This window comes from Enoplosus armatus, chromosome 2 (genome assembly GCF_043641665.1).
Source record: "Enoplosus armatus isolate fEnoArm2 chromosome 2, fEnoArm2.hap1, whole genome shotgun sequence".
Taxonomy (NCBI): domain Eukaryota; kingdom Metazoa; phylum Chordata; class Actinopteri; order Centrarchiformes; family Enoplosidae; genus Enoplosus; species Enoplosus armatus.
The window spans coordinates 3103250-3131152 of NC_092181.1; the positions used below are offsets into that span (position 1 = coordinate 3103250).

The window sequence follows — 27903 nt, forward strand, 5'->3', positions numbered from 1 at the left end:
GTTGTGGCCTGTTGAGTGTAAAAATCCCTCTTGGGGAGTGATGAGAGATACAAATGTATTTGGTTAGATAAAAAAATAAACCAAAACAATAGAAGAAACATATATCGTAATAAAATAACAATCCGATCGTTGTCGTTTGTTATTCTTAATATCTGAATATCTATTATGGATAAGAGTTTACACAACTTGATATCTCTGAGAGGGATGTTTTTTTATGATGGACAAGTTAACAAGCAATATGTATAATCCAGCATCACGGATAGAAAACCGCATAGAAACGGACTCAGAGCATTAAAATATTGAAAGCTATCGGTTTCATTAAAGTGTCTTCTCTGGAAGACTCCTCAGTTTGAAATGTCTTTAAGAGCTTGAATGTCTTAAATCCAACCAAATCTTGCAGGAGCTGTAATGCAGTAGATGTTGATGATGATGACTATACCATGAAAAACGCCTCTGATTATATAATGAATGTGCTGTGTGAAGCTTTTACAAATTGAGTTATGTCATTTTTTTTTGTTTGCCCACCCTCTGAAATGAACTGGAACTGGTGGCACTACATGCCACTGTGTCACACAGACTTTCCTTGGAGCACCCTCTCAAATGCACACATTGCAATGTCTGCAAAGCACAAATGTTTCAGCCATATATAAAACAATCGAACAGAAGATGTCTCTCAAAATGTCCAGCACAAGCTGAATTTTAACGAGAACCTTCTGTATTAGCAGTAAGATGACTGAATTTTACCCATCAAAGCCTGAACACACTAAAGTGCTTTACAGTATATGTTTATGCTTTTTGTGAGCTAGAAAGTAATGTTGTGTACATGTAGTAGCCAGATGAGCTATTTTTCATACCAGCTGACTCCTTAAAACAATTATTGGAACTGTACAAGATTTCAGAACCACTTTATATTTGCCAATTGTGTATAATATTCTGTAACATGTTTGTGAACCAAATAGTTGCTTTCATAATTGTTATGAAATCATTAGCTTTATTGTTACAGACAGATTCTTCTCTTATTGTGGGTATTATTTTTTCTGTTGAGAAAAAGATTTAACTTCTTTTGAAGACTTATCCTAAGGTTGTGTGAAGGGTACGTTTGACTAACAACACAGTAGATAACTTGTTAACAAGATCAGGGGCATCTTGCCAAAGACACCTTTTCTTTTCTTTCTTCACCTGTGTGTGTGTGTGTGTGTGTGTGTGTGTGTGTGTGTGTGCGCGCGCGTGTAAGGTGGTTTTGCACATATTCTTTGAATGTTCTGATCATAAGCCATTTATTACAACAACCAAGATGGATGTATGTTCAATAAACATACCCTTTTAAATTCAAGTGGACTCTTTTGTTGTCGAGACTGAGTGAAGATTCTGTCTGTCGTGGAAAACTACACTTTGACTACAACACGTTCTTTGGACTTTGTACCAGGGTTCAGCTGTGACGTCAGGCAGTGAGGGACAGGGTGTGCTGTGGAGCAGGAAGTCAACTGTACACTATAAAGTTGATTTTGTTCAGGGAGCAAACCACAGCAGAAAGCTCTCCTCTCCACATTGATACCACTCGAGACAATGGCTGAAGACAAGAGGTAAGAACAAGCTAACAACATATATGTATGTTATTCACGTAGTGTTATCCTTTTTAATTTAGCGAGTGTGTCAAATTTGAACCTTCACACAACGTCGACGTGAGACGGTGAAGTTATTAGTTGTTTTATGGTAACATTAGTCACATGATATTACGAACTAAATACTAACATTTAATTTTAAACTTGTGGAATAAACTTCCCATTTGCGGCAGCTAGCCAACAGTCTGCGTTAGCAGATAGCAGATAGCTAACAGTAACAGTTACTGTAACGTACATGCAGCTTGAAGTTAATGTATTAAAAAAGTTTATTTTGTCTAGTGCGGGTGCTAAAGGCTTCGTTTACAGCACCATTCACGTGGACGTCAAGGTAATATCACGTGCATTATTTATGATTTTGCTAGCGGTGGCTAACCTCAATCAGCTAAAACTCTGCTGCACAACATGGGTCAAAAGTGACCCGAGCGATCTTTGCACGTTATGCATTTTATTTGTCAATATTTCATGAATGACTCAACTAAGTTGTTTTTTTTTATCATCATAAACACTTGTTTTAATGTTATTTTATTTTATTTTTGCGTACAAAACGCGTTTGTATCACTACCCCAAAAAATGCGCAACAGGGGTCAAAAATGACCCGTATGTGTTTTCAATGGGATTGTCATGACTGTCACACATTTACGTTTCATTGTACTTTTCACCTCAGATTATTAATCATTCTGTAAAGGCGTGGTTTGAAAGATGTGAGATGTGTCAGGTGGTGCTCTCAGTGCAACAGACCCATATGCAAAGATCATAGCACAAACACATCGAGGTTTTTGTTGTGATTATGATGAGAAACATCAAAAGAATACGTGCGGAAATTGTGACTGTCAAGTTAAGAGGATTTTTTTTTAAATCACTATTGTTCACAATCGTCTTAATGGTGAAAATTGACATCCAGATCCAGTGGCGGACTCGCGCTGTCTTAGGGCAGGGGCGAATAAAATAAAAAGAGCACCGGCTGGGGCACCAGAGCGCATAAAGTTTCTTCACCATGCATCACTTTTTCTCCACTGGAAGGGAACCCTAGAGGGCACTTTATCACAACATCTTTTTTCACTACAAATTAATATAATGACTTATAATAATAAAAACAAAATAATTAATTATTTCTTAAAATCCTGGGTGAAGACGATTTTGTTAAAAAGATATTACAAAGAAACATTCAGCTATGTATTAAATACAATTGAAAATGAACACGGGTCATTTTTGATCCATGTTGTGCATTTAAAGGTTTTGAATATGTTGTGCATCAGAGGTTTAAAAACATAATGTTGTAGTTCAGCACTGTTCTGTTCCAAGTTCAGCTTTGAAGTGGCCTCTTATTATTAGTCAGCAGGCAGTTTTCCACAGCTCACCTGCCTGCCATGTACTAGCTGCTGACAACCTGCTGTATGATGAGGAGCAACAATGACCTTTTCTGCGTTCAAACAGGATTATTATGGCAAGGTGGTGAGGAACTCCTCAGACCTGAAGAGCAATGCCTGTGTGTCTCCAGCCCAGCCCATCCCTGCATTCATCCGCCAGGCTCTGAAGAAAGTGCACCCTGAAGTCACTGCCAGGTCTCTGTTGCTGCTTCAGATGTATTCAAGCTGCAACAACCACTGATCCGCCGATATTAATACTGGGCGTCCTTCTTCCTCAGGTACTATGGCTGTGGTCTGGTGGTGCCAGAGTGCTTGGAGGGCTGCAGAGTACTGGACCTGGGCAGTGGAACTGGGAGGGACTGCTACATGCTGAGTCAGCTGGTGGGCGAGAAGGGCTATGTCACTGGCATTGACATGACTGAGGACCAGGTACTGCACATCAAAGTGCACAGTGAACTGTCAGTGATGTATATGGAAAAGTAAAAAGGACTCCCCTGGGACTATTACTGAAGGCTGTCACTGTTTTGTAAACAACAGCTATCACATCCTGAATTTTGAAAGACAAAATGCTTTTCCCCAGTATGTATGTATCTGCTCAAGACTTATTCAGACAAATAGTACCGCATGACTGTTCAAAATGAAATGTGCACCCAATTGAGAGAGTCTGTCCTCTTCTAGCTTGAAGTGGCCAGGACATATGTGGACTATCACATGAGAGAGTTTGGCTACAAGACGCCCAACGTCAGTTTTGTCCAGGGCTACATTGAGGCCCTAACAGAAGTGGGTCTGGAAAAGAGCTCCTTTGATATCATTATGTAAGAAGTCTTGCTTGTCTCTCTTTGTCCTGTATTTTAATGTTGTGTAACGGTAGAGAAATTGTGTTGAAATGTGGATTTTCTGCCATAGTTCCAACTGTGTGGTGAATCTCTCTCCAGACAAGAAGCGAGTGCTGGCTGAAGCCTACAGTGTGCTCAAGGTACACTGTTTTTCACTTTCCAATCAAATCTCACAAAACAGGACACAAGAATGCTTTGACAACACGCAAAAATATTTTTAATCAGGAATCATTAAACCTATTAGTCCATGTAGTTTACATCTTTGTAGATATTCACTACAAACGCTGACTGTTGATCTTTAGGATGGTGGTGAGCTGTACTTCAGTGACGTCTACAGCAGTGGAAGGCTATCAGAGGAAATTAAAAACCACAAAGTCCTATGGGGTGTGTCAAATGAATATCCTACTGCCATAAAAACTCACAGACGTGCCAGAATATCACAATGTAGTTTATCTTGGCAGGTGAGTGTCTTGGTGGGGCGCTCTGGTGGAAGGATCTGCTGCGATTGGCTGAAGAAGTGGGCTTCAGCACACCACGGCTGGTTACAGCCAATGTCATCACTGTCGACAACAAAGAACTGCAGGACATTCTTGGTTTGATTTTTTTTTTTTTTTCTTTTTGTGTATTGTCTCGTTTGCTTATTTCTAAACCATAACTCAGGGTGGGTTGCTGTAACAAGAATTCATTTTCAAACTGGTTACCAGCTCCAACATTTCCATTGTTTGTTGCGTTGTGTTGTACATCGACAGCAGATGCAGAAATTGTGCATGTTTAATATTATTTTTAAATACACCTCATATTGTGGTTTTCTCAGAGTGATGTAAATACTAAAATTGTGTCAGTCTTGTTTGCATCTTTATTTTTATAAATTAGTGACTGCTTTCTCGGTTTAGATAGAGAGATTTACCTCTGGTGGTTGGATTTATTTTGTGCTGCACAGCTCTGGTTAATGTGTAACGTAGGTTAAACTGGGTTCTACTAAACAGGTATGGCTAACTGCTAATTGTGGTGGTGCACAAGACATTATAGATTGTTGTGTTTCAGGTTGACTCTGAAACAACTTTATTGATTGTCTCTTACCTGTTCTGGCAATACAGGTGACTTCAAGTTTGTTTCTGCCACATACCGCCTGTTCAAGGTCCCTAAAGGCAACACCAAGCCAGGTCAGGTCATATATAATGGGAACATTACAGGAGTAGAGGACTGCTTCCAGTTTGACTGTCAGTACACATTCAAGGTTTGTAGATCTCGCAGTACAAGGACAGCTCAGTGTCTTCTGCTCAGGCACCATATGCAAATGATGTCAGATGAGGGTGTACTTCACAGGTGGGTGAAGTGGTGGAGGTTGATGGAGAGGTGGCCACCATCCTAACCCATTCAAGATTTACGGAGGACTTCACTTTCCAGCCACCGGGAGGCCCCTGCGAGCCCCTTGGAGTCAAACCTAAGGTCAGTGTCCCAACTAAATTCCTGGATGTGGAAATGTCTTTGTCTGATTTTCCTCTGAGCACTAGAGGTCAGTATGTTTATGGTGTCCGTTTCAAGTGTGTGTGACACACCCAGAGAGCCCCACTGTCTTAACTGTGCACACAGTCTCACATGCATGTGTGCGCCAGGAACGCATGCTGCAAGTTCTTACACACATACCCACTCAAACATACATACGCACACATCCTCACGCACAAGGTCAAGCAGCTGTCTTGGAGTCATAACCAGACTGTGGAGTCATGCTGGGGAACCTTGAACAGGAAGGAATGTTCTCTTCTCTGCTAATGGAGTACCATCTTATCAGCTCTCATGGTCGTTGTGTGCACACACACTCATCTACAAACACCACTATACATTTTTCAATGACTTCCCTAACCTTCTAATCACTCATGACATTTTATTCTACTATTGAGGGATTTCCATTTTGTTTTTGTGGAGCGAGGGGTGAGTTTGAAATTTATATGATGTGTGATAATGTGTGCCTTGGTCTAACCTTTGGACTGCCTCTCTGAAGTGAAATCAGGCCAGAGATACTTTTCTCTAATCAACACGGCTAGTTGGTGATAATAGTAATAAAAAGCCTTTGGACTTGTTCTTTAAAGCACAGCTACTGTGAAATTCTGATTTAATGAACAACCAGTGTCTGATGAAATAGACACTGAGCCATACACCAGGAGTAAACATGCATTTAAACGCTCAGTGTGCAACAACCTTTTATTCTGCCATCATGGAGATTGTTCAGCATATTAATTGGTGTTTAATGCTAGAAAATAAGAAAAAGTGAGAATTCACTTTTCTACATTCCTTACATTTGTCTTGTATGAAACACAATTTGTATGTAATACTTACATGGAACTTGATGTAGGTTACAAACACCTAATGTTTTCTACCTTGTTGAACTATTGATACAGGCAGGCATTGTGGATCCTTTCGAGCTGGTCCTTCAGCTGGAGAAACAAGGTCCAGGTTCAGCCACAGGGGGATGCTGCAGCACACGGTCCGCTGCCTGCTGCAAATGATGGTGGGAAGAGCACTGAGAAATACAGGCCCAACATCATACTGTGTGTGCATATTAACAGTAGTTCAGATGTACTGACTTCATTATGCCTCATGCAGTGTCGTTGTGTTGGGTCTTTTTAACATTTCAAATTAGAGTTCAGCAATTTAAATGAATCCTTACTTACACATAAACGTGTCTTATTGATGTTCTGTGCACACTTCCGTGGTCAATCTCCTCCACTGGAAAAACAGGAAATGTCTATGAGGAAAAGTCTAAAAAACTCTATGAATTTAATTTATTCTAATAATAATGTTGCATAAATAAAATTACTTTGGCTTCGTATTAAGGCAAGATCCAAATACCCCAAAACTTTTAAAAGTTTTACAGTATTGGACATTGGAAATATTTTACTGCTTATCTCCTTATATGTGTAATTTTGTCTACAGTCTTAGACATCTGAGTTTCATGTCCATGCCATTCCCACCTTCATCAGGACTTTTCCACCTTTGCTTTACCAAATGACACTGCTTCTGCTGCGATACCCCTAATTATTTGTTTGTTTTTTTCAATAGATTTTTTTAGGCAGTCTATTGTTGGCACTAGTGTGAGCTTTGCAACAGTGTTCTAACTAACATCAGCATTATTATAATTATGTGTGATAGGGCAATAAATATCCAATCAATTGAATGTCTTATTTTCATTTGTTTTCCAGATATCATATTGTGGGTACTTTACACCAGTATTGCATGAGGTGCTGTTAAGCTAAGAATGGAAGGTGCATAGTTGATTTGAAATAGGCCTTTAGTACTGGTCACTGATGAATGGACACTTGCTCTGAAACTATATACTGTAAACAACAGCTCCCAACCTGGGAGTCCGACACCCTGTGGGGCCCTAAGATGAATCTGAGGGAACAAAAGCAGGAGAAAGAAGAAAATATCTATATATGTATATATATATATATATTTCCTCTGGTTCTCTTCGGTCCTCTTAAAATCCTTCAAATACAATAATCTGAGAAGGACAAATAATTCTTTGGTTGAACTGCCTTTAACTCACATCCACATTAAGGCCCTAAGCTGTGATGGAAGGTCACAAGTAGTGCTTCATTTGAAGGGGTCACTTGTCAAAAAGTTTGGGAACCAATGCTGTAGGAGACAAATTTGCATCACTGCAGGCACATGAGCATACCCTTATGTAAACAATGTAATACAATGCAATACAAATAAATAAAAATCATCAAGTACCTCAAAGCTTGGCATGTAGTTGGATCTACACCTCGGCCATGAAGTAGTATTTATTTGTTATATTGTATTACATTATATTGTGTAGCTGTTCATGTTACAGTGTCCAGTTTTATTGATACGTCAAATGTTTAACAAGTACATTTTAATCCTGCACATCGGTTATCTGCTGTAGTAGCATATATGTTAAAAAAAAAGTCACGAGTAGAGTCCGGTCTGTCTTTTAACATGAGGTGCACTTGTTTTGGAATTTGATTCGCCAAGGAGGCTGCGGACGCCCCGCCCCCCGGTAAGCGGCCCCTTCTGATTGGCCGCCACCGTCGCCTGTCTCGGGGACATCAGGGGAGGCACGAGTTGGCCCATAAGCCTGCGCTCGCGAGTCATCAGTGTCGGACACGTAGTGGGAACGAGCAGGTCCCGATGCACAAGTCACGGCAACCCTCGGCGGAGATGAAGGCGGACTCCGACTGGCTCTGATTTTTAAAAGCCTTTTTCATTCAGGAGGTTGGTTGCCAATGGTTATCAATATGGCAGAGCCGTTATCCCAAGCACCCACCGCTGCAAAAATGGCGTCACTTAACCGGGTCCGAGCTTTGGCGATGATTTTCTTAACTGTCACTGGCTGTTGTGTCACCCCGACAAGTGGCAAGGAAGGGTCCGAGGAGACCGTCATCATAGGGCTCCGACTGGAGGACACGGACGACATTTCCTTCATGGATAGGGGCTACCTGCGGGTGAGCGAGCGGTCTCGGGTGAAATTAAGGGTGTACGGGCAGAACATCAACAACGAGACCTGGTCCAAAATTGCTTTCACGGAACATGAGCGCAGCCGGACGGTAGGGAGCCTTGACAGCTCCTCGGGGGATAACCAGAGCCAAGAGGACTCGTCCAGCTTGCATCCCTGCGGTATTAGGACTTCGGATATAATTATATTGCCCAACATCATCCTGAATCGAAAGACGTCCGGAATAGTTGAGATTGAGGTCAAACCTCTGCGAAAGACGGAGAGGAGTAAAGCGTATTACCTTTGCATCGCCACCGCGACACCGGCCGTGGCCGGGATGCACGACCCGTGGACGGAGAACACCTGGATCTACCACGACGGGGATGACACCAAAGTGATAGTGGTGGAGGAGAAAAAGTTTCTGTTGCCTTTCTGGCTCCAGGTCATCTTCATCTCCATGTTGCTTTGCCTGTCGGGTATGTTCAGCGGGTTGAACCTGGGGCTCATGGCTCTGGACCCCATGGAGCTCCAGATAGTCCAGAACTGCGGCACTGAAAAGGAGAAGAATTACGCCAAAAAAATAGAGCCGGTCAGGAGCCAAGGGAATTACTTGCTTTGCTCGCTTCTGCTCGGGAACGTGCTGGTGAACACCACGCTGACCATCCTGCTGGATGATATCGCCGGTTCGGGGTTGATTGCGGTGGTCATGTCCACCATTGGAATAGTCATATTTGGAGAAATCGTGCCCCAGGCCATCTGCTCCAGACACGGCCTCGCTGTCGGCGCCAACACCATATTCCTCACCAAGTTCTTCATGCTGCTCACCTTCCCCGCCTCCTACCCGGTGAGCAAGCTGCTAGACTACCTTCTGGGACAGGAGATAGGAACCGTGTACAACCGGGAGAAGCTTCTGGAGATGCTGCGCGTCACGGACCCCTACAACGACCTGGTGAAGGAGGAGCTGAACATCATCCAGGGCGCGCTGGAGCTCAGGACTAAGACCGTGGAGGACGTGATGACGCCGCTGAGAGATTGCTTCATGATCCCCGGGGATGCCATCCTCGACTTTAACACCATGTCCGAGATCATGAAGAGCGGCTACACGCGCATCCCGGTCTACGAGGGCGAGAGGTCCAACATAGTGGATCTGCTCTTTGTCAAGGACCTGGCGTTTGTGGACCCGGATGATTGCACCCCTCTCAAAACCATCACAAAGTTTTACAGCCACCCGTTACATTTTGTGTTCAATGACACCAAGCTGGACGCAATGCTGGAGGAGTTTAAAAAAGGTGAGACAGCTCGATAGAGTGCCCACATGTTCTCACACATCCACTTTGTTTTTAAGTTTTTCTTCTGGTGCCAAATGAAAAAAAGGCCACTAGATAAAAGGTGCCAGAGACCTTCTTCGTTTTCAGTAAAATCTCTCTGGACCCTAAAGTGAGGAAGACCATTGCACAAGCAGACTGGCCTTTCACCTGTACACCCTCCCCCTTGGATGAGGGAGGGTAGACAGGTGAGTTATATAATAGTATATTTCAGGTAGTATAATGCAAGAAGCATTTCTGCTCTGTCCATCAAAAGGTCAAGGTGTGTGAGAGAGTCAGAGATTTTCAGGAATAAAAATAGGGGAAGGGGGGGGGGGGGCTCCCTGAAAGATTCCACAAGAAATTCCAGCTAGTGAAGGGAGAGGAGAAGGAGGAGGAAGAGGATGGGGTTGTTTTGGCAGTTCTTTTCAGGCCAGCCTCACAAAGCACTGAAGCAGCCGAATCAGTAGTGAGGTGCACTTGCCACAGCCTCACTGGACACTTCCTGTTAAGGGCAGGAGGAGGAGGAGGAGGAGGAGGAGGAGGAGGTGTTGTTATCTTTCTCCATCGCTTCCATTCACCGTTAATGTTCACACAGTTTCTCTCTCTCTCTCTCTCTCTCCTCCTGCTCTTTGTCTTGCTTTCCTCCTTGCCCTCTCATTCAATCTGTTTCACTCTTTCCCCCCTCCCTCTCACTCTCTCACCCCCTCTCTCTCTGATCTGTGAATGCATTAGGACATGTGGGAATGGTGCAACGGCAGTGCTAAGGTTATCAGGTGGGGGCATCTTGTTTGAGAACCTGCTTAAATCCCTCTCTACCTCTCTCATGCTTGCCTCTGAATGATGGTGGCGATAACTCCTTTTGTCCGGCCCTGGAATGCTGTCGTGTGGATAATGAATAACAGCCTCTAACACCCTCGAGCCCCCCATGTGTTGTGTGTTTGTGTGTGTGTGTGTGTATGCGCATGGCGTTTGAGAAAGATGTTTACCTCACCCACGGTTTACCTGGTGTTTTGCATAGCCACCCCCGTCTCTGTTGTTGCCTCTGACTAAGTTATTCCTGCCAGTGTTTGAAGATTTGGTACCGGCCTGTTCTTTCTTTATGTCCAAATACGCAGCTATAGGAGTTAACCCAGTGATACATGGGCACACCTGTTCAGCCACCGATTTATTGGTGGGGAAAAAAGCACCATTGATGCATTGCGTGCTCATTAGATTGTATTCACTTTACTTTAAGAGGATTAATTGGGAGGAAAAACAGAACAAATCATTGAGCTCCATTACCAGAAATTAGGTGTAGCTCCCCATGCCAAATTAGCATTACATAATATACTAGTTGGGCAGGTTTGTTTGTTTTCATCACAGGTGACTATTTTCAGACATGCACTAGCAGCAGAAAACATTAATCCCCTTGTCAACAGAATACGAGAGTGTTACGTTGTGCCGTGTTCTGCTACGTTATTACAATAACATTATTACCATCGCAGTATCTCAGTATTAACCAGACGGGAAGAGACTGGTTTTCATTCCATGTTAAAAGTATCAGCAGACATGCAACAAAAAATCAAAAGTCACAAAGTATTTTGTGATGAAATATCAATATTCAAGTTGAACTTTAGAAAGGAGACGTCAAGAGGAGGAGCTTGTAATGTAGTATTGAATAATATTTGAAAATAGTCTTATTCAGTTATGTATTGAACTTCATTCACGATATCAGTTTTTTTAGGGATGCTCCTCAGTTTACATCCAAGTTGTTGTTTTGGTTTGGGCCGTGTGTGTGTCCTCCTGCTGCCCTCGCCACGAGCCGGGTGCATCAGGTCCCATCCCCTCTTGCGAGGTACCTGACATTGATATGTACTTCAGCTGGATGAAGGTAACGCTAATGTTACATGTCTAAATTATGTCTAACTGTCATCTAGCTCTAATACCAGTTGAATAGTAGCCTGAATTGTAATTGTTCATAAACATACAGAGAGTGTAGCACTGTCTCCAAGTTAAAATCAACTGACACCTCAAATACTTCAAATATTGGTAACTGGGCTCAGGTGTATCTGTTTGCTCAAGTTAGTGGTATTTTGTGAATTCTGTTTGCTCCCACTAAAAGACAAAACACAGCATGTCCACGATATGTTGCCAACATATTTCACCCTATAGGTCCAGTTCTGGTGTGTAGCGGCTGAGTGTTTCTGCGGCTGGCCCTGCGCCAGAGGGAATTCGCCGCCAGCCTCTCATAGAAGTCATAAGCAACTGTTGTAGGGAGGGCTGCGGGGTTAAAGTTTCCCGTCAATCTGGCTCTGCTTGCAGCGCACGCTCAGTTCAAAGTGCTTTGTATTGTAAGTCACTGTTAATTAATTTGATGCCGCTTGCGGAGCAGCATAGTCGTCTGAAGTCTGTTACAAAAAAACCCGGAGAAACCTGCAACACGCTCATATTAGAGACTGTGTGGCAGCATTTGCTTTAAACTCTGGTGAGGTGGTTCCTCTTTGCAGTTGAGGGTTTGTAGGAGATGCTCTTACGCTCACATTCTCAACTTTATAGCATTACATAATTCACTGTAATGCTCATTTTTCTATTCATTACGGCTTGCAATCCATTCAGAAATCACACTGGATTAATGTTGCCCTCACAAAAGGAAAACATGAAAGAGTAAATATTGAATTTGCTCAACATTTTCCTGGTAGTGACTAATAAAGTCCTGAACCGTGTGCACATGCTCATGTTCCCCCGGCTCGACCCAGGCCCTAGGTTAGGGGTTACGGCCCGATTCATGCGGGAGCTCTTTAATTCAGGCAGACACCCCTCTGGAAACTTCTGACCCCTTCATTAATTGCTCTCTGTCTGCGATTGCAACAATTACTGTCATCCAGGGGCTCCTTGTCAAGCTGCAGGTTTACCGGTTAATGAGTGGGTCAGCGTGTGCCATTTGGGACCAAACCAAGTAGTTGAGTCAGAAACAGGAATTTAGCTGCCCTTCTGACTTTGAGTTATGTGTGATATTCCTGAAAGTGAAAGTTATTCACTCACTCACATGCAGCGTAAACCAGCCTTGCGAGAGGAGGAACGGATGTGCTGTATGGATGTTTGGAGATCTCAGTTCAGGTTATGCACAGGTATGCTGTGCTTTCTGCCCCTGGGGAACGCAGGCCACTTGTCTAAATTGAATATGGAAGTCCATAGGGGGACTGACCAATTGTTTCCCTGCCTTGCTAACAACAGACCCAGAGTATATATGCTTCAAGAACTCAAGGTTTATTATTTGTCATGATACAATAGGATTGCACAATGAAATACAGTTGTAGCCCCCTCCATGCTACACACACAGAAAATGGTTTGAGAGTGAGGTCCCCAGTGTAAAAGAGCCTACATGAGGCCTGGCACGTCTTGAACTAGTTCCCCGATTGCTGCAATATAGGCCAATCTATGCTTAATTCAGATTCAACAGCCTTCACGGTCTCTTTGCTCAGTGCTTTGTCTTAAAGTGAAACTCTTTTCTTTTTTCCACCTCTGTTGGCCTTGTTGAGATACTGACAGGAGTTTTGTGGTTTGCTTGAAATGCTTTTATATTTTCTTCTGGGTGTTTGTGCGGAGCGTATCATAGCAAACGTCTAGTAAGTGTGTGTGTTTGCCTGGTAACCCTTGGTGCTAATACTGCAGCAAGTGGTGGGATTAAATTGCATCATGTTGGTAAGAACACTTAATGTTTCCTGATGAGGGACACCCCTTTGAACTCAGCAAGACTTCTCCTGCCAGCCACTCACTTTATCAGAACTAATTACCTCGAATCAAAAGTTGTCTGCATTTCACTTTACTTTGTGTTGCAGGAGACGGCAGTAGTAGTAGATTTTTCTTTCTTGTATGGAAGGCAATGTTGATACTAAACTGTACTACTGAACTTTTTAAAATCACCTCGATTGTGTTTCCTGCTCATTTGTCCAGTCACCTGTGCTGCCTTTTGGGATTTAATCCTCACCACATAGTTTATGAAACGTTTTGGTGAGCACATTTTCTTCTCTATAAATAGCACATGTATGTCAACAAGTAAGTGTTGAGTTTCCATACGCTGTAATGGCAGCGAGAAGGCAGAAACTTCTGTTGTAGAAACCCATTGAATGGTAACTTTTCCTCTATTGTACTCTTGACTCTCCATTTAAAAAACAAAAAACAAGCTGTTTTGCATGTTTGAGCTCATTATTCTGCAAATCATGAATACTGCCAACAGTTTTTCCAAAGCATAGTTTTGCAGGGACTTGAAACTCTTGTTGGAAGTACGGCAGGTGATCCATCACAGTTAAAATTTCATTGTCTTTTTGTCACAGTTAGGCTAACGTCATATGTGCTTTTCCACTTGGCAGTAGCAGAACCAGCTGAAAACAACATGGACGTATTATCACCCTGTAAAGTTGTTGTGGCAAACGTGTTGGCAACCAATGTCCCGTTTACACATCCAGCAGACACGTAGCAACATTAGAGTTCATTTGGAGTCACTTTGTCCCGGGCCACCTGGCTAATGTAAGTCAATATTCAATCTCCTTTCAAAACTCTATAGGGGAAATGTCTGGCTCTTTACCTGCTAAATATTCCACTATGTTCACCAGCTGGTCACTAACTAACTGTCTGTCTGCAGAGTTGAGCGATTAATCTCACTACAAGCGACTCCTCCACATTACACGCAGTCGTTTGATTGATCATTTCTATAATAGCATTGATAAGTGCAGCTTTAAGGGTGTTCTGGAGTTTATTTGCCAACTTCAACTGAAAAACAACCAACCAGATGGACATTATCTATTGTTTGTCTTCTGGGTTTGAATTGTACGAAAACATAGCTCGGGATGTCAGTGCGTCCTTGAATGCACCACCAAGGAGAGTTTTCAACTGTTTTTGCACCCAACAATAACTAGTATTAGTAGTTAAAGTACATGCTATTTGTAGTTAATGGTTACGTCCATTAATATATTAAGAATATTGGATGCTTGTGTTGAACATAGTGACATAGATGACATAATATTTAGTCAACAATTGTTAACTGCCATGTAAAATATAAATGAATGAATACATGATTGACTTTTGGTGATTTAGATGTTGTCTGGATTGAACTCTTGAGTTTGTTGTGTTAAAAGAGTGGCTTTTGAATTGGCCTACATTCTTCAGATTCTGGTACAACATGGAGTGTAGGCTTTTAAGACCCGATTAGTACAACAGTTGAGTGCGAATCTAGGCGCAGTGCATTCTCAAAGCCTGTCTGATCTGGCATTATGACTTTTACTTTACATTTATTTTCTTTGCCCGGTACTACGTATTTAACACAGAAACGTTTTGTATTTGCTGTTAAGTGGTGTGTGTCCTAATGTGAAAAGGTAAAATCTTTGCTTCGTGCGTAGTTAAGCCTTCAGGTAGGCTGTGCCTTTATGTGGTACTGCCCTACAACTACTGCTTTTGTTATTCACCATACAAACAACTGTGTCAGCGTCAGCTTGCTACTGTATATTTGGCTTTAGTTGGAAAATGCTTTGGCCTCTGTGCAACCAACAAAAGGTGCAACAGAACATAGAAAACGATAATGCTACTGTCACACAAAAAATCACACGGCCCCTGTTGCCTTGAAGATGACGCGTTATGAAACCTCCCTTTGAAGAGCAAATTGTGTGAATTTCTTTTATGGAAGACTTTTGATCTAAACCTCTGTGAGCGGGCCTCCTCGCCTCTGTACGGCAGATTTATGCGATGTATCAAAAGACTGCTTATAGCAGAGGGACAACTGGCTGATGAATGTCTACTAAGATAGAGTCCCATATTGTACCGAGGAAGTGAGTAGGATAAATCTGAGACACCCATTGTAGCAGGTACAGGGGTCCTTCTGTATTACTAAAGTCTCTTTTTGTCAGAAATCATAAAAGTGTAATGCGTCATCTCAAGTGATCAAAATATCTACATTGCACACATTTCAAAGGCTACAGTGTTGTTGTGTTTCATATCCAGCACAGCTGTACATGTCGGTTCACGTCTTCTCTGCGCAATAACTTGACCGTAGACTCATTAGTGACTCATTTCACTTCTGGTCGCCTCTGATGATGCATATTACTGAAGAAAGGCTTCGGTAGTTTTGTGTTGTGGATGTAGTTAAGGAGCTGAGTCTGCCTCCAGCACATGTTGCCAAGGATCTGTAGCCATGCACTACTGAGGAAAATTTGTTATTACGCAATCTAAAATGCAACCACCCCCACGTTCCTTTTAATAAGCTGTTTCCCAAAACACAGATCACTCTGGACCTGTGTGCTTTTTCTATTTGAAGGGCAAAGGCGTTAACAGATTATTTAGACTTTATAAGTGACATGATAGGAGAGCTATTACCATAACAGCATAAGACTGAGAAATGCTGTGTATGCAACTGCCCAGTTAAAAATAGGTCTGCATTTGAGTTGTAAGTTAGCTGAGTGAGAGATAAATGCAGAATGTGTGTCGGGTTGTTTTTTTACTTTGAGTGAAAAATAAAAATCATTTAAAAACTCACATACACTGTTTAATTAAATGCCTAATCAGCATTTACATCTTGGTTCTGTGGCCTTCCAGCTTTGTGGGACACTTGTTGATGTCCACAGTGTTGATTGAGTGGTCCAAGGCAGTCATTAATTGATTGGCAGATCTCATTACTTTAAAGGGAAAGACGATGAAGAATGAATCTCTCCCAAAGCTTAACCATGAATGTAATCTGTAATGTCACCAAGACAAGAAGACAAGACAACTCAGAGGTGGTCCTTTTACATTCAACGGTAGATCTCGTCTCGCTAAAGGAAATACAATTTGTTTTTTGGTAAATCTCTGATACCGTCCTCAGTAAAAAGTCATATTGTTTTTGTCTCTGGCGAGAGGAAAACATCACAGACATTTGTTTTGACTGCAGTTATGTCTTTAAGATGCTATCACGGTAATTTGGCGGTTGTGCATTATGTCATTCTTATGAAATGAAGGGAAATTGCTGCTATTAGTGTCGCTGTATGATGATAAGGAGGAGGAGAAGAATGATGATGATGATGATGATGATCACCACTGTGTTGCAGTGATCATATATTAGCAGAGGCTGAAATGTGCCAATGTGGAAGTATCAGATTTGCTGTGAAAATCAGGCCCATTGTCCTCACAGTAACCGTCTGTCACAGTGGTTACGCTATTGAGCTCCAGAGGTACTGTGCAGTAGTGATATGTTACTTTATGAAAGTCATCCATTTTGATTTACTGGCTTCTCTTTGACATCTTTGAGTCTCTGTTGTACACTAAAGCTGCTACGAGCTGCTATAAAACACATTGTACCTCATACAGTGAAGGTCTGTCAATATATCATTTATTGATTAAACCAAGCACTCCTCTCCTACCACAGTTAGTTTTCTCTGCATTTGCACTTACATGTTTATATACACGACTATATCTTTGTAGAGTTTCTGTCTAACTGTGACTTGAGCAAAAGGAAAAATAAGGCCCATTCAGGCTGTGCCTCAGAGAGGGACAGAAAGCCCTCCAGCTTGGTCAGCCTAGTAACCAGGCTCTGTGCAGCACACTCAGGGAAGCAGAGCTACTTGCTTGTGCAGCAAGTCCCATCCCCCTCCTCCCACATTCCCTCTCTCCCTCTTCTCTCCATATTGTCCTCTTGCCCATTTCCCTCAGTGTTATAAATTACAAACGACACAAACCTCCAGGCCTAATGCCCTGCCATGGACGCCTTCCAAGCTGCACTTTTCGGAGAGCCAAGAGGCTGGCTTCATTGATAACACCGGGCACACTGTCCGTCTCTCCATTTGCTGGCAGGAGGAAAAGCCCAAGACGGGCCCTTCACAGGCCCGAAAGACACCAGCACTTTTTCACAATCAGCTGATGGAGCCTACTTTTCTGAGACTTCAGCAGCGGTAGTGTTTCATTTCAGCCGGCCATGTAAGACACATCAATAATGAATAAAACAACAAAAAAAGATTGAGCATCCAGACTTTATACTTATTCTTACATGACGCCTTATGATTTAATTATTAATGAAAGTTTATGGATCTAGATGTCTGTGGGAAATGTCTTTGTGGGGGACATTTGGAAAATTCTCACACCACTGTTTTGGTTTCTGAGAAATTGGCACCAGCCACCCGCAAGCATTTATTAGCAAAAGCCAATGGGCCATGAAGTGTCATTCTCAAAAGTGCATGTGACTATTTCATGCCCTCAAAGAAAAACATCCACCTTAAACAGACTGACAACTAAAACATCTCTATATTAAGAATAAATACCCTGCATCATAATAGTTTTCTTTTTTATAAAATAACAGCACAAACAAAGAACATACAGACATCACTAATACACTTAGTTCCACTTAAAGTGGCAGCTCGTGCTGTTTGAGCTGAAAGTAGCTCTTTCTGCTGCCCTGCAAAGCACAGCCATTGCAGGCACAACACAAGGCTCTTTTGCTGTTTTCATTTTACAAATTGTTCCACACTGCAGACATCTTAGTCACTTGTTAACTTTATGAAACGCACACCTTCATTGGGTAGTTTAGGGTGATGCTTTTACAAAAAGCCCATTCGGATGTAACAGCTCACATGGAAAGTGTGGCTCGTGGTGTCAGTCACTTTAAATGTAAAAGAAACAAGTGTCACATCTGCTTCTATTGTATTTATTGTAGTTCTGTTTTCACTTGGTAAAAAGAAAAATGACCCAATTCTTTTTTTCTTCTTCTTATATGTGATGTGAGACGGATGAGACATATTATGTACAATAAAAAGCAGTTCTACACTGTTTTCAGAACATTTTTGTCCTTCATCCATGTGCAGTAATAAAGCAGATAGAAACCAGATATCTGCCGATGCAGCTTTGTTGTAAATGCACAGATGCATTTTTAGGTCATTCAGTTCTCTTAGTATGTGCGCCTTTTCCCTCTCTGGTGTCTCCCAACTAACAGCAAGGGGGGAAACTGCTAGTAGAGCCCCACTATGGTCTGCAGGCCCCTGCCACTGCTCCAGCTTTAACCCCATCCACAGCTGACCCTCCAGCTTGAATTATTATTCCTGTCCTGTTTGCATCCATTGCAGATGGTTGTTTTGCTGTGCTCATATAGTATTTTAGCAAGTTGTGTTTACTGCGTATTATTTATTCAAGAGGGCGATATTGACATTACTGTTCAAATTGGAATAACAAGTCCATTTTAGGGTGGATGTTCCTTTTGGGGATAAGAATTGTAACATGTTTGAAGCAACGTGTTATTTTCACGAGTAATGGTTATTTAGCGGTGGGGGACTTAATGTTGAGAGAAACAATATTTATGGCCGTTTGCTATTCCAGGGTTGAGATTTGGATTGTTTGAGCAGAATAATTTCAGATCATTTCTAGGAAATGTATTAAGAGCATGTGGTCTTGATTGGCTTGATTTGCTTAAAGCTCATTCACGTCTGTCCACTGTAGCGGTGTGGCAGTATTTTAATTAACACAGATTTGAGCCATTAAAAATGATGAACAAATGGACGTTGAGTAAGTCTACAGCCAGCCATACAGCAGGAAATGCCATAATTAAGCCCTCATTTGAACAGGGAGTGCATGAGATTCAACCAGGACAGCAGATTAAACCAAAAGTGATATCAAGTGTTCAAATCCTTCCACTGGAGTGCATATTTATATTAGAATGAATGGATAAGAAGTCAGTGGTCACTACTGGCAGCAGTCTGATGATTCTGTGTGGATGAGTAATGTGATAAAAAAAACAACATGGGACGCAGGACGCTCTTGCAGGTTTCATGTTTTCCTCAACAACTCGCATTCTCAAAGCTTATTGCACAAAGCACGGGAGCTTTTTTATTGAGTACTTAGCTCATTCTAGCTTTAAGGATTTCGCCCCGGCTAATTGTTTTTATTGAGGTATTAATTATGAGTTTTAAAGCTCCAAGTACTCGGTGCCAACAATGCGTGTTCTCAGGTGTTTAATTAGCTTGCTCTCTCTGTGTCACAAGTGAAGAGTGCGTCAAGTGATTCAGTTGCAGTGGTGACGGTGCTACGTGACACAATATTGCTGCAGATATTCACTCCTAAAGTTTATTGTTAGAAGTATATTGTAAAAAAAAAAAAAAAAAAAAAAATGCTTTGTGGTTGTATCATTTAAACGTGTCAGTGATTTATTACACTCTTGTTTTCATACAGTGTCACACTTTACTCTATGGGCTTGAAAAGGATTAAGCACAATAACAAGTGACTTATTTATAACAAGTGACTGCATTTATATAGCACTTTTATCTAAAGCGCTTTACAGTTTGCCTCTCATTCATCCAGTCACACACACACATTCACGCACCAATGGCAGCAAACTACCCTGCAAACATGTGTCATATAGAAAAGCAAATACTTTGCTATATGATGACATTTTCATAGTGAACTGTAAAGGCTTGGTTTTTACCTGCTCTGTAGTTGACACAGGACATAATGAAGCATCAAGCTTAAAGGCACAAGGAAATGGCAGTTGGAGTGTTTCTAGCTTCCATGTATTTGGCATATAGCAAGAAATAATGGGACACAGAATTAAAACTTACATGTCCTTTTTATTTCACTGTGTCTTTAAAGAAATAGTTCAACATTTTGAGAATTATGCTTATTTACTTTCATTCTGAGAATGAGGTGAGAGTATTGATAGCGGGACCATGTAACTTTTACACAACAGTGGCCTCTGTGGCCACAAGTGGAAATTACAACATAATGACACTGAATTTCTCAGTCAGTTAAGTTGATTCTAGTTAGCGCATAGAGCTTTAAATATGTCATTGTCAAAGAAAGTATGCTAACATCTGCAAGTGTAGATAGATCCTATATGCCATGTGAGCAGCCAAACTCAGATCCCTAACCTGGACCTAATGAAAGAGTCAGAAATCAATATGAGACTACTGATGGAACGTAATCATTTAATGACTTTGACTGATTTAAGCTCTGGCAAACTAGTTGCCAATGTTAATGAAAACACAATTTTATTTCAGTCAGAAAATTCTCACGGACGCAGTTCTGCTTTCATGTATTTTGCCGCTTTAAAACTAGCGATGGGAATCAAGAAACCATTCCAGTTGAGAACTGGTTCCAAATTACGCCTTCGAGCTTATCAATTGCTTTTATTGATGCCGGCATGTTTTTCTGACAAACTCATGCGTCTACGCTGCTGGAAACTTGCAACAAGGAGGAGTCGTGGCGGAGAAGAAGAAACAGTCCAAAGCGTGGCTTCGCTTCACGAAGAACGAGAGTGCTAGCTGTAATGTCTGTAAAATTATAGTTTCAAGTAAAGGTGGAAACACCGGCACTATGCTAAAAACATCTTTTTACGCAATTCCAGGAATTCCATGTATTTGACACTGTACGCACAAGTGCCACTGCTTCCCAACCGAGCGGCACGTCGGTTATCGAGGGTAAATACCTTGTTATAACATTAGTTCCGTGCAGTCGGACTTTTTTTCTTTGACTAATGAAAGCGAACGCTGTACAAATATGTTCTTAATTCACCTATTTTAGATGATGACAAAAAATAAAACAGTTGTGTTACCTGCATAGGCCTACTTTTTTTCCCACACAGAAAATTGATCGTGAATCAATAAGGCAATCGATAAAGTATCAGACCGATGAGCAGAATCGATAATGGCGTTGGTAACAATAAAATCGTATAAATTCCCCATCCCTATTGAAAACACCCCCAGTTCTTGTCATCGTTGTGTGATGTGCTCACTATTCAGCAGTTGCAACACTCACATAACAGAGCAGCACCTGACCACAGGCCCATTCATTTATCCCCACTGGTTTCCCATTGATGCCTCTCCTTATGACTGAGGCCCAAAGGAATCTCCACCCAGGGGACCTTTCAACAACAAACGCAGCCAGCTACGACAGCAAGCTGCTTCTCTGAATGAACAACAATGTCATTCCAGCAGTGTGCGTGTGTGTGTGTGTGTGTGACTGTGCTGTATATGTGTGTGTGTAGTGAAACACCACTGGCTAGTAGCAGCAGAGTGATCTTGTGACCAAGGCCCCTTAATGACGGTTAGGAGCTGTGAGCAGAGTTAACTTCTCTGCGTTACCCTTATTAGTCCATATCATGCTGACTGTATTGTGACCCAAAGGCCAACCGAGGCAAAGGGACCAAAGCACCAGTGACTGAACACAAACCCCAGGCTGGTTGACATCACACAGAAAAGAAACGTCTGCTTCATGGTGCAATTCAGCTGCCCAGAGTTAAAATAATAAAATAATAAAAAATAAGTGAGCAGGTAGACATCTGCTGTCTCATTTCAACAGGACAGTGTTTGTAACCACTGGACCACCCTGTCTCACTATATGTGTGTCACTACATTTTCCATAAATTCTTTTATAATAAGAATTTTGTGCCATAAAGAAATCTCCCTTTATGCAGTTAATCACTGCAGATGAATTTTCTGGGAAACCCGAATATCAGTATAGAGGCCTTGTTTATAGTAATACATTATTATAATTATTGAATGTGCTAATGATTTGCTATCTACCATCTTTCAATCCATCAGAGATTTCAGAACAGTTAGTTTCAGTCTCCATGTTGTATCTTCCCACATGCGTTTGAAAGTATTTGGTGTCAGCAGTAAAATTATGTACCTGTTTTGTTTTGCTAGTGAAATGTAATAGTAGTAGTAGGAGATATAAATGTGGTGACATCAAATATGAATAGACCAACAGTTTGTGATCTGTAACTCCTTGTTTGTTGTTTAGCTTGATTAATCTTTTTTGTCTTTGTGTGAGTATGTAACCGTGTGTGTGTGTGTGTGTGTGTGTGTGTCTGTGTTTCTGTGTTTCTCAGCTGTCTAGCTGGATGACCAGTGAATTACAGACCATCTCTGTAACTCAAAGGTAATGGCCAGTGTCCGTCTCTGTCAAAGTGTCCCTGAGACTATGAATCTCTACATGTCGACAGGAGAATGACGTGCTGTGGTCTGGGACGTTAAAATCTGTTTCCTCATCATACTGAGCATTACCCTGCATAGGAAATAAGGACTATTAATTAATGCAATCTGAGCTCAAGAGCAATTTGTGAGAATGTTGTGTCGGGGGAAAGTGCAAACGTTGGAACACAAATGTTAGCACACCAGCCTTTTTTTGGCACAGTGGGCCAGACTGGCCGCTGATGCTCAGGGACACGTAGCATTTAGTCCCATTCCCTGCACCGAGCTGAAGGACACAATTTCTCACAACATCACCTAGATGCAAGGTGCATACAGAAGAGAGGCTGTCTCTTCTTTTAGCCATGAGAAAGACTTAATAAAACTCCTGTGTTACTATGTTGAGGAACATTATGGTTATCAGTAAAAAAACTTGCGGAAACAGGAAAAATATTTGTGGAACACGCAGCTCATCCCATTTTATTGTATCATTTTTCCTGACGTTAAATGATATCTTGGAGTCATGTTGTTCCTTGAGGTTTGTCTTGATATTCTGTCTGAATAGAGAGACACAGCCTCACTTGTTTCTGGTTTCCTCTTCTGTGTAGTGCTGTCAGAATAATGGCGTCTGTTGCTGCCTCGCTGCTGTCAATGCACACCATGTTGCCGTCGTGTAGTGTTCTTGTTGTGACACATGAACGACACCTGGGCACATTGGCTTGCGTGCAGCCTGTAGAAGCATGTTCCAGCTGTAATGTGTTTGAGAAATGCTCTGTAAAATGTCCAGATGAGGCTGAATTGCAGTTGTTTAAACTAGTGTTAGCCAGTATTACCATTAGCATGTTCAAATATTAGCTACCTGTGGTAGTACTGGGAGCAGTTGGCCAGGTAAACGCCAGCTTATCCTACACTCTGCACTCAAACTTGTGTTCTCAACAATTTCAACACAGTTCTGGCACAACATAAAGTCTCATTGACAGGTGCGTACGATCAAAAAAGCGAGACTAAGAGGGAATCCAAGAATCCACTTTGTCATTTCAGAGCTTCTCTGGAGCAGCAGCCGTACTTCCCCTTTAAGTGACTGATTAAGGTTAATTTGTTCCCTTATTTGTATTAATATTAGGAATTCCTTAAAATCAGTTTTATCTATAATACAGACACTTGTACACACAAACATACAGGCAGACACACATTCCACTTATGTCTCCAGATAATACAGGCCCACAGATTTATGTTATTTTATTGCTTGTGTATTCAGACTAAATGTTTATGTAAAGGAAGAAGCTTTAAATAGTCGACATGTTACCGGCATCATCAGGGTAAGGTTTTTGTCCATGTCAATGGAAAAATGGGTCAGAATGGCTGGAAACTTTCACTGGAGGTAGATTTAGAAGAAAGACTATCCAATGGGTTCCCATCACCCTGACATTGCACTATATTTGTCAGTGCTCAAATATTTGGAAAAATAGGGGGAGAGCAAGACAGGGAGGGGGGCAGTGATGAGTGTCCACAACAGATACTGACCCCTCATACTCCCACCCCAACTCTCCGAGCCTTATGTGCCTATTTATAGGGGGAAATTGCGCTATGGAAAAATATGACAAAGCTGCATTCCATAAATAAGCTGGGAATGGTGGAAAAGAGCACACGGCTTGGTCTCTGAAGGCCTGAGTGGAGGTTCTCAGGCTTGGCTCTGGATTACGGATGGATGGATAGATAGACAGATAGATAGATGGATTGTTGGTTTGGCCCAGTGCAGCTATCAAGAGTTGGAGGGCTTTTAATTTGGGCCTTTGTCAATCTGCAGGGTAAAATGAGCCCATTGAAAATATTGTTGTACCCTCAGTTGAGTATTTTCCACAGTATTTATTACTGTGGTGGCACTTTGGAACACTGGTCATTAAAATCTGTTATGTTGATTTATACTCTCAAGTATTTTTGATCCCCTGGTTTGTATGTTTTCTGCAACAATTGCCTATATATGTAATCTGTATCATCCTGTGTCTTCAGTGTGTATGCCTCTTAATACTGGAGTAGCAGGACTATCGCTACGTAACGTTGGGGCACGGGTCATGTTCTGTTTTTTTTTTTAAGTTAAGTTTAATTAGGAGACCTGAAGTCTTGTTCACATTTTATAATTTAAAGTTATACATGGTGGGACTTTTAAATGCTTATACCTATGTTTTTAGCCATGCTAGCGGCGTGGCTTCAAGAATAGCAGTGTCAGTCTGTCCTCTCTGTTAGAGTCTTAGGGTCGTCTTTAAATGGCAGTTTTTAATTGGAATATTTTCAGTCCAAGGGGTTGCTTGACGCAGTATTTTCTAAGATCGTGCTCTGGCCCTGTAGAGTAGATCTTTTGCTGTGCATCTTCATCCTTTCGCAGTCCATATTTTAATGTGAACAACTGAACAAATGTATTGTGGTCCACAACTCTCTCCTCGTTGAGATTAAGCACTTCCTGGTACCTTAGTCATCTGCTGCTTTGTTGTTAAGGGAAACAAAATAATCCCCTGTGTGTGTGTGTGTGTGTGTGTGTGTGTGTGTGTGTGTGTGTGTGTGTGTGTCTTTACTTCACCCAATTACAAATATAAATTGAAACCATTTACAGATCTAATGACACAACCATTATTCTCAGAAATGTTTTAGAAATTGCACACGAGAGCCTTTTAGTGACTAAAACATTTCAGTTTGTGACCCAAGAAAACATGCTTCCTTAATGGATGAAATTGAAAGTGAATTGACCCCCGACCCTGATGTGTGCAGTGTGCCTGTGTGCTGGACTACCCAGCATGCATTCAGCCTCAGCCCAGCTAGACAGCCCCAGATGTCAGGCAGCAGTGGTGGCTTACAGGACCCCAGACGACTGGTCTTCGCAAGGACACGCTCTCCCCGTGGTCCACTTCCAAGTTCCAGGCTCCAGAGGGTCAGCCTCCCCACTCTACCTCCAGTCCCCCCTCATAAAACCCACTGCCATAACAGCAGCTAAGGAGCTATGAATAAACAGGCTGTCATTGTCTCGTAATGTATTTATGGAAGACAGAAGCTGCGCTTTTTTCTGTCGCTTGTGTGGTATTTTGTCTTTGTGGGAAACTGGAAAGTATGCACTCCTCTTTTGGGACAGCAAGACAAAACGATTTGGAGTAGAGCTACTGTGCGAAAGACAAGTGTGTGTGTGTGTGTGTGTGTGTGTGTGTGTGTGTGTGTGTGTTTGAGAGACAGAAATAGACTTTAGACAACAACACCAGAAGATGAGTTTACATGGGTACAGTACTCAGTAATTGTCAACTTTTATTTACATAAAATAGTCCCACCTACCATCGTTTTAGAAGGTTGTGGTGCTCATAAAGTTTAGATTATCAAGCTGACTTTTGAGTCGGGAATTTTTCTGTTTTAATATACTTTTTTTCTTGCTTCAGACAAAAGCATTTGCAAATAAATGTCATGCAATTAGAGCAAGAAAGTATATGATCTTGAAAAGTTAATGGATTTGGCAAATGTCGGTCAGTTGAGTTGGTCCACCACTTTGGTCCAAACAGAAGTATCTCAATAAATACAGATGGATTGCCATGACATTCATGGTCCCTAGAGGATGTCTCCTACAGCCATGCTAGCAGCTCTGTTAGGCTGTATGGCACAGTAGTGCTTTGAGCTAAATGCTAACGTCAGCTTGCTAGCATGGTCACAATGGCAATGTTAACATGCTGATGTTTAGCAGGTAATATTTACAATGGTCACCATCATAGTTGAGTGTAATAGCATGCTAACATTTGCTAATTAGCACTAATCACAAAGTACAGCTGAGGCCGTACTGTACTGAGGAATGTCATTAGTTTTGCAGGTATTTGGTCATAAACCAAAGTAAAAGTTGACCTGATGATGGCACTAGATGAAAAATCAGGAGATCACCAAAGTGATTACAATTCATGCTGAGTGGTACATGAATGTGTGTACGGTATTGTTGTCGAGACATTTCAGTAATAAAACGTGTCAACCTCATGGAAAAATCGTTAGGATTCATCCTCTGGGAACCATGAATGACTGTAGACAATGTGCCTATCCATGTAAAGGATATAATACGTTTGACCTGCTGGTGGCACTAGATGAAAAGTCAGGGGATCAACAAAGTTAGTGGGCTTCATCCTCTGGGCACCACGAATGTCTGTACAAAAGGAATGGCAATCCATCCAATAGTTGTGGAGATATTTCACAATTGGTTGTTCCACAGATCAAGTGACTAACATGGCAACGTATTCGCTCAAAACACCTCTAACACTAGTTAAATATGTAGCCTAATGATTTCCATAGAACATATACAGATTAGTATAAAGGGAACGGTCGGTGTATGATTTTCCTTTTGCCGTCTGTTCCATGGAATTTGTAAAATGTCTTCCTCCTTATATTGTAGCCCATGGGACAGACTCTAGAATAAACACTATTAAACTATTCATAAACATGCCTTTCTCTGTCATTTCTACTGAATAACTTCTCATTCAGTTTTTTCCTGTGTTTGTCATTCTTTTTTTTGTTTTAACTAGTGACCTATGTGGCCTCTGTTAATGCTCTTACAACGGGTCATCTTTAATAGTTAACCCTGAGTAATCTCCTCTGTAGAAGGAGGTGATGGAAAGTGTTCTTGATGTAAACAAACATCCTGTTGGGATTAGTTTAACTTGTCAAACAAGTGACTTGCGCTGTTACATTTGTGTGTTTAGTGTGTGTGTATGAGCGCATGGCTGCTTGAAGAGCAGAACAGATTGTGTGTGTGATCTCTGCCATGTCCTCCACCTCTTATCAGTTGGCTCACATTAAGGTCGGAGGTTGGGCCTCGTTTTGTGTCAGAAAGGTGAGGTTATGTTGACACACACATTCCCATTGGTTGTTCCTCTTCCTCTGATAAAGCTGAACCTGCGATTCTTATATACGCGGTGTGGACAGAATAACAAGGAGCCGTTAGACTCAAACGAATACTACATCCTTGCAAAAGATGCTTAAATGAGTTATTACAATGCTCACTTTTTGTTAAGACCACATCATAGAGGTGTTGATTAGCTTTTAATTGTTGAGGTTGTGGTCTGTGGTGTTGGATTACATTGTGCTGCACAGTAAAGTTTCATGCTATTTTGTCCATTCTCTGGGAGGTTGAAAAAGTATATCATTTTAAAATCATTTGGGTCGTCTCTCTTGAATATTAATAGCTGTTTTTCTTTGGACATGAAATATTCAGTGTGCTTAGTTTGTTGTTTGTTTAAAATGCTGTGGATTCTTGATCGTGGTAGTTCCTTCTTGACCATGGCAATAATCTCAACCCCCAAGGTCCACTTACTAGCTTTTTCCAGAGCTTTCAACTACATCTCACAGTAATTGCTCAGTTATCATCACCGTGACCGAGGTTTGAGACTTGTTATAGCAGGTGGATGTATACAAG

General features: G+C 41.6%; 2 protein-coding genes across 6 annotated transcripts in view; both read left to right on the forward strand.

The window, feature by feature from the left end:
• The first annotated feature begins 1520 nt into the window (after nucleotides 1-1520).
• Nucleotides 1521-7000, forward strand: as3mt (arsenite methyltransferase). The gene is made up of 11 exons (XM_070918242.1): nucleotides 1521-1583; nucleotides 1902-1950; nucleotides 3057-3184; nucleotides 3268-3418; nucleotides 3668-3804; nucleotides 3896-3965; nucleotides 4128-4209; nucleotides 4287-4418; nucleotides 4923-5062; nucleotides 5152-5274; nucleotides 6225-7000. Exons 1-11 carry the CDS (start codon nucleotides 1567-1569, stop codon nucleotides 6330-6332), a joined length of 1137 nt encoding a protein of 378 aa, XP_070774343.1. The 5' UTR covers nucleotides 1521-1566; the 3' UTR covers nucleotides 6333-7000.
• A 1072-nt stretch (nucleotides 7001-8072) lies between these two features.
• cnnm2b (cyclin and CBS domain divalent metal cation transport mediator 2b) overlaps nucleotides 8073-27903 on the forward strand; it is a 32974-nt gene continuing 13143 nt past the window's right edge. For 4 of the 5 annotated variants that reach the window (XM_070916898.1, XM_070916915.1, XM_070916922.1 and 1 more), the window contains exon 1: nucleotides 8085-9570. In XM_070916898.1, the coding sequence (XP_070772999.1) occupies nucleotides 8085-9570 (1486 nt within the window). Of the gene's footprint in view, nucleotides 9571-27903 lie in introns of all 5 variants that reach the window. The other variant, XM_070916906.1, reaches the window with a different exon arrangement.

Coding starts and splice junctions, on each gene's coding strand:
- as3mt (XM_070918242.1), top strand. Junction 4,419..4,922: donor AGAACTGCAGGACATTCTTG/GTTTGATTTTTT, acceptor CTGGCAATACAG/GTGACTTCAAGTTTGTTTCT. Junction 5,275..6,224: donor CCCTTGGAGTCAAACCTAAG/GTCAGTGTCCCA, acceptor CTATTGATACAG/GCAGGCATTGTGGATCCTTT.